Here is a 7,479-nt window from a genome sequence, read left to right as displayed (position 1 = left end):
GATAAATGGACCATTAATGATATATAAAAATAATAATAATAATAAAACTCTAATGTTTTTAGGGGTCTACTTATGAACTTATAATATTTGGTGTTGCTGTCAAATAAAAAACAGAGCAAGGATCGTCCCTCTTCACAAATTTTATGTGGGGCCTGAAGATGGCTATAAATAACACACATCCTTAATTTGAGAATTACATACAGACATAATTGGTTTTTTGTTTCTGACATAAAAAGAGTTTATCTTAAAAGCTTTTCCAAGAAATATCCGATTGTTTAGTGTCAGACATGGAATCACTCCAGAAGGAGATCGTTTTGGTAGAGAAAGTGTGTGAGATTTATCGCAAAATTTCAAAGCTTGACAATCTGAAACCCTCCAAAGATGTTGATAGCCTGTTCACTGTGCTGGTCCGCACATGCATCCCACCCTCTTCAATAAACATATCCACTCTCCCGGCCAATATTCAAGAAATAAGGTCAAACCTCATAAGACTTTGTGGTGAGGCTGAAGGCCATCTTGAAGCCCACTTCTCCACCATTTTAGGCTCTTTCCCAAATCCACTTCACCATCTAAAAGAATTCCCTTACTACTCCAGTTACCTGAAGCTTAGCCGTCTTGAGTTTGACATTCTTACTGAACACTATTCTGCATTTGGAGAAGCCCCTAAGCGTCTTGCATTTGTTGGGTCTGGCCCCTTGCCTCTCACATCTATTGTATTAGCCTCTTATCATCTCAAGGACACCATTTTTCACAACTGTGACATAGACTCTTCCGCAAATTCGATGGCCTCTCATCTTGTTTCGACTGATTCTGATTTGTCCCAAAGAATGGTATTCCACATTGCCAATATAATGGATGTGATGTTACGCCCCGGTATCTAGATCTCGTGACACGACCTGTACTTGTGCTTCTTACAGTCGTGAGTATTACTAACACCTAATCTCCTATTGAGAGGAGACTAGGCTAAACTATTCTAAGAGATTAAAAGCAATTGATTTCAAGCATAATTTTATTTCATAAACAACTACCCTTTAAATAGGGATAAACAAAAGACTCTAATAAGGAAACAAAGATCACCCAAATCGACTCAAATACTAAATGATCCTAATTACCAAATTTAAAAACTGAAACAAGATAATCTCCTAAAAGAAGATACTTTCCATAAATTAAAAATACTTATTATCCGTATGATTCATAACATGTGACAGATGAGTTGAAGGAATATGATGTCATTTTCTTGGCTGCACTTCTAGGGATGGATATTGATGAGAAGGTTAAGGTGATTGATCATTTGGCAAAGTACATGGCCCCAGGCGCTTTGCTCATGCTAAGGAGTGCTCATGGTGCCCGTGTCTTTCTCTATCCAGTGGTAGAAGCACAACAACTTCAAGGGTTCGAAGTTCTCTCCGTTTTTCATCCAAATGATGACGTCATCAATTCAGTTGTGATTTCACGTAAGATTGCAGATCCTTGTAACAATGATCATGGTGATAATCATCATCATCACCATGAGTTGGGGATCGAGTCTGTCATGTCATTGAGTTGCAAGTATTGTGAGTTCCAGGCTTTCAACAATCCTCTTGGCCAGATCAAAATGATTGATTATTAGATTTCATTCTACGGTAAAGAGGATTGGTATTCATATAAACTTATATTATGTTTTACATCGATCAGCCTTATTTACAAACTGTTGATTCAAAAACTCATTTACTTTTTCACTAAATTATAGTTCCTCCTCTAATATCCTCTGTAACTTAAGAAAGAAGGCCTTACACTACCATGGAATTCAAAAAAATATTTACACTCTTGGAACGTGTCATCTGGCAAGAGAGGAAATTATGCTTAAATCTAAGTTCTGAGTATGTTCAAAGAAATATTTACAGTACCACGGAATTCAAAGAGATATTAACACACAAGAAAAAGAACTTCAACACTAGTAGTGATTGTAACTTACTTTGTTCTGTTCATCAATTATGCTTAAATCTAAGTTCTTATGATGCTAAAATGATCATAAAGCTGCAAGTAAAACCAAAGAAATATCTATTTGTGTAGACGAATTAATGACAATCATTAGGACTATGAAATATATTGACTGTTAGCGCAACCACATTATGTGTTAGGAATCGGACCGGGTACACGCAGCGGAAACACTATCACACACACAAACACACGAAGGAAATAAAGCAAGAAGGAACACAAGGATTTTACGTGGTTCGGATTCGGTGTAAATCCTACGTCCACGGGCGCAACTAGATTTTATATTAACTCACTATAAGATTACAAATGGTAATATCACTCGGCACAAATACAAAGAGTTACATCGCACATATATATACTGAGAGAGGAGCCGTTTTGTTTGACCAGCCACCATTTGAATTTTCTTCCATTCACATGTTTCGGCCGAAACAAAATTGCACATGAATTCCATTAAACAATTAATACTTTTGCCGTCCACTCACCGTCCAATAAACAAATATTAAACAATTCAATTGTTTAATTTGTCAAGTTACATTTATGGCCCTTGAACTCTTAGGAACTTGTCAATTTGTTCATGACTCCATAAATCTTAACAATCTCCCACTTGGAGACTTGAACAAATTAGTCTTTCTTCGCCATCCAACTCTCAATTATTTCAGAAATCTTAAAAAAAACAACCAAGTCCTTCAAGCTTCCAGTTCCAAAGAACAAGCTAAAACTTAGTCTGATTTCTCTAGTTGCAGCCGTCCCTCATCATCAATTTCTAGAAGGGCCAGTTGAAGCTCCCACTAGCTCCAACTCAGCCGTGGCTAATCCCGCCACCAACTCATCCTCTGTCTCAACCGGTTTGGACACTCCACCAGATCCAGAGATACACCGAGGACCACTAACACTCTCCCAACTTTGCAAACATTCAACAGGAGAGAATTTTTCAGTCTTAGTCTTCAAAACCCAACGGCTCTTTGTAACTGTACCCGAAACACGTCCCGTGCTCCCACTGTCACAGAATCCCCTGAATGGTTTAGACTTTCGAACTCGTTCAGCTAACATCTCTTTGGCTCCAGAATTCATGTTTGCAAAATGAACTCTCTTAGCCGTAGATTTAGCGAACCAGATTTTGTCTTGCTTAACAGGGACGGTCATACTTCCCTCAGCAGGTACCTCAACCATATACAATGACCCACACTTCATACCATGAGCAATCACCGAATTACCATTGACCACCATCCATTTACCACCACCAAACCTTACTTCCAGTCCTTGTTTATCCAGCTGAACAACAGAAATCAATTTTTTCATCAGCTCCGGAATAACCCTGACATTCTTCAGGCTCCATGTAGTTCCTAATGAAGTAACTAGATCAATATCTCTCATGCCCGTTACCTGAAGCATCTCGTCATTTGCCAACCGTACCTTCCCAAAATCTCCTTCTTTTAGATTCACCATCGTTTCCCCGTTGTCCATGGCGTGAAACGAAGTCCCTGAATCCATGACCCAAGAGTCTACAGAACTTTCCATACTGAGTATCAATGCATCATCCTCAGACACACTCTCAGCACCAGCAATGTTCAATTCTTTCTGTGGACATTGACTCTTAACATGTCCCACTTCTTGATAGTTCCAGCATTTCACATTCTTCAAAGTTCTAGAAGAACTTTTTCCCCGACTCCCACTGCTCCTGCTATTCCCTCTACCTCTTCCGACATTTAATAAATCAGAAGAGGAAGAACCACCTTGATTCTTGCGTCTGATATCCTCGCCTAGAACCAAATCTCTAACCCCTTCAAAAGTCATACCACTGGTCCCCACGGAACTCGTAACAACAGTAACTGTTCCGGACCAGCTATCAGGTAGAGAAGCTAGTAGCAGCGAAGCTTGAGTCTCATTATCAAATTTAATTCCCACAGATGATAATCTGGACAGAATTGAATTTAGATTATTAATGTGAACCGTAACTGAGCCTTCCTCATTCATCCTTGTAGTGAACAACTCCTTCATCAAGAACACCTTGTTAGCCGCCGATGGTTTCTCATACATATTTGACAGAGCCTCCATTATACCACGCGCCGTGGTTTCATTCATGATGTTGAAAGCAACGCTCTTCGTCAATGACAATGTAATAACCGCCTTGGCTTTCTTGTCCTTTGAGTTCCACGCATCTTCAGCAGCTTTTTCAATTTTCTCCGGTTTGTCTCCGAGTACCATGTCCAAGTCTTTCTGACATAGCAATGTTTCTAATTGCATTTTCCACCAGCTAAAATCAGAACCATTGAACCTTTCGATTATAATCTTGTCTTCAGCCATTACGGCAAACAAAAAAAAATAGGTACACTCGTGTGTGACAGAAAAAACGATCGTACCCTCCAAAACCTCACTAACCAGGCTCTGATACCAGTTGTTAGGAATCGGACCGGGTACACGCAGCGGAAACACTATCACACACACAAACACACGAAGGAAATAAAGCAAGAAGGAACACAAGGATTTTACGTGGTTCGGATTCGGTGTAAATCCTACGTCCACGGGCGCAACTAGATTTTATATTAACTCACTATAAGATTACAAATGGTAATATCACTCGGCACAAATACAAAGAGTTACATCGCACATATATATACTGAGAGAGGAGCCGTTTTGTTTGACCAGCCACCATTTGAATTTTCTTCCATTCACATGTTACGGCCGAAACAAAATTGCACATGGATTCCATTAAACAATTAATACTTTTGCCGTCCACTCACCGTCCAATAAACAAATATTAAACAATTCAATTGTTTAATTTGTCAAGTTACATTTATGGCCCTTGAACTCTTAGGAACTTGTCAATTTGTTCATGACTCCATAAATCTTAACATTATGAGCTTTTTTCAAGAGCTTATTGCGTCAAATAACCATTTAAATGTCAAAAAAAACGTATTGTGGGATCTTATTAATTAGTACAAATTGTGAATAGACAGCTTGGACCCATTCATATACATCCCTACAGGTATGTAACTTAATGGGAAAACCACACACTCTGACCACACCTATGAAAATGAATTTAGCATTAAAAGACATATCTTAACGCAGGTTTATAGAAGTATCGAAACACATAAGGTGGATATTTGGAACCTATATTTTTAGAAATTCTATACATCCACATAGGGAGAAAACATTAGCACCAGTAGGGGCGGAGCCAAATTTTTGGAATAAGGGGGTTTTACATTGTAATAACTTATCAAAATATATTTATAACTAAATAGCGTAATAGGGTTAGTAAACTTGAACGAGAAATATTGGCTTTTCGATATTACTAATCCGGTTAAGTTGTAGGCGTGTATTGTGAACATATTTCTCTATAATTATCACTAACAGGATGCAATTGTGGTTATGAACATTTTATTTTAGTACGGAAAAAAAAACAACAATTCTTTGTTTCTTACAATTTACCTTATATTTGTAATAAACTAAATTACTAGTTACAATAATGTTACTAATTGTAAATTAGAAAAAAGTTAGAATATATAAAAAAGTATAAATAACTTTGACTTGGAGATTGGAGTTCAGAAGTAGCAATAAGGTTGTCGACCAAGTTTTTCCCATGGAGCAAAATTTGTGACTCGATCTAGAAACTAATAGACCTCCTGTTGATAACAGTCAATATCATCGACTGATTCGTCAACTCTTCTATTCGTCAACTCTTCTATTTACAAGTAACCAGATCGGACATCTCTTATGTAGTGAATTTGCTCAGCCAATTTGTCTCCGATCCTCGAAAAAACACTTGGATGCTGCCATGCGTGTCGTTTGTTACTTAAAAGCCACCCAAGGTCAAGGTATTCTTCTTCCAAGAACGGGAGGTCTTGGGCTCACTGCCTTCTGTGATGCAGATTGGTTCGGGTGTCGGACGAACAAAAAAACAATGAGTTGTTTCATGTTCTTTTGTTGAAGCTGAATACAGAGTAAAGTAATGGATACCACCGTAAGCAAGATTCTTTGGAAGCGTTGACAATTGAATGAACTTAACGTGATTCAAGATGGTCCTATCCAACTTTTCTGTGATAATCAAGTTGCTATGCAAATCACTAATAATGCAGTCTTACATCAACATATCAAACATGTTGAAATGGATTGTTATTTTGTTCGAGAGTGAGTTGAGTCTAAAGAAATCGTTACAGAATACATCAACACTACAAATTAAGTGGTTGACATTTTAACAAAAGCTCTCAGTGCCGAGCGTCTACGTTCTGCCGAGCATCTACGTTCTTTTTGGGGCAAACTGGGCATTCGTACTCTCCATGCTCCAGCTTGAGGGAGTGAAGGAATCCGTCCATTTTATCTATATCTTTCTTTTATTTAGGATATCTTGTTTAGCTTTAGTGATTATCCCTTCCTATTTTATCTCGTCTCTTGTATTTATATTCTGGACTTGTTTTCAATCAATCAATTAAGAAGTTTTGATATCTATTACACTGATATTTGAAAACATAAGACCAATAATATTGTTGAACTATCTAGTGACAATATATTGTTACTTTTCTTCTAAAATATCATCAGATAGGAACATCAGTTGCTAGAAGTCGCTTAAGTTATGTTTTTTACAGGTGCTTTTCGTTCATCTTTGGTTATCTACATAGCAATTAGTAAAGCAGTAGTGACAGAACCCGTCAGTATGTAATTAATTCATTAATTTGTAAAATAATCGTGAAGCACGTGTAGTGACATTTCGAGTCAGTAAGGCGATGGAGCAACAAATTTTGTTGCCGATGCTTGTTTCTAGTAACTAGTAAGTGTCGTAGTTTGGAAAGGAGAGAGGAAATTTTAAAGATATAAAACATGTGTGAACAATTGAAATGTGAAAGCATAAAAATTTAAAAGCATCAAGTCTCACAAACTTAATAAATTTAATAATGTCATGTCATATATAGTTATATGTTATATATAGTTATATAATAACATGTAGTTATATAATAACATGGCTTGGGGTAAGCACATCCACTAAGTACCACTTAGTATATATTAATGTGTAGGTGTTATTTCATTTCCAAAAATTTCTTATAAATTTTTCAACTAAAAGAGTATAATCTGTATATTGGTATTTTTTTTTAGGTCGTAAAAAAAGCATAAAAAGAAAAAGTGAAGAAAAAGTTTAATATATATCTTTATATTATGGTAATAAAAAAAACAATTACAACTGAACTCAAATAGTAAGGTAATTCTAATTCAAAACACATGAGTCATTCCAAACCAGTTGAAAACTTATCATAACATACCCGAATGTAAACTACGCTTTACAGTCCTCGGCTGATAAATAAAATAAATAAATAAATAAATAAAAATAAAAAAAAAATAAAAAACAAAAACTCTATGTTTTTAGGGGTCTACTTATGAACGTATAATATTTGGTGTTGCTGTCAAATAATAAACAGAGCAAGGATCGTCCCTCTTCACAAATTTTATGTGGGGCCTGAAGATGGCTATAAATAACACATATCCTTAATTTTAGAATTACATACAGACACA

General features: G+C 36.6%; 1 protein-coding gene across 1 annotated transcript; it reads left to right on the top strand.

Moving 5' to 3' along the window:
• Positions 1-210: 210 nt before the first annotated feature.
• On the top strand, positions 211-1,702 carry LOC145124890 (putative nicotianamine synthase 4). Its single transcript, XM_079060372.1, has 2 exons — positions 211-873; positions 1,209-1,702. Exons 1-2 carry the CDS (start codon positions 288-290, stop codon positions 1,607-1,609), a joined length of 987 nt encoding a protein of 328 aa, XP_078916498.1. The 5' UTR covers positions 211-287; the 3' UTR covers positions 1,610-1,702.
• Positions 1,703-7,479: the final 5,777 nt, after the last annotated feature.

This window comes from Lactuca virosa, chromosome 7 (genome assembly GCF_052849685.1).
Source record: "Lactuca virosa cultivar CGN04683 chromosome 7, Lactuca_virosa_CGN04683_v6, whole genome shotgun sequence".
NCBI classification, from domain to species: domain Eukaryota; kingdom Viridiplantae; phylum Streptophyta; class Magnoliopsida; order Asterales; family Asteraceae; genus Lactuca; species Lactuca virosa.
This window is presented reverse-complemented; position numbering and strand designations above follow the sequence as displayed.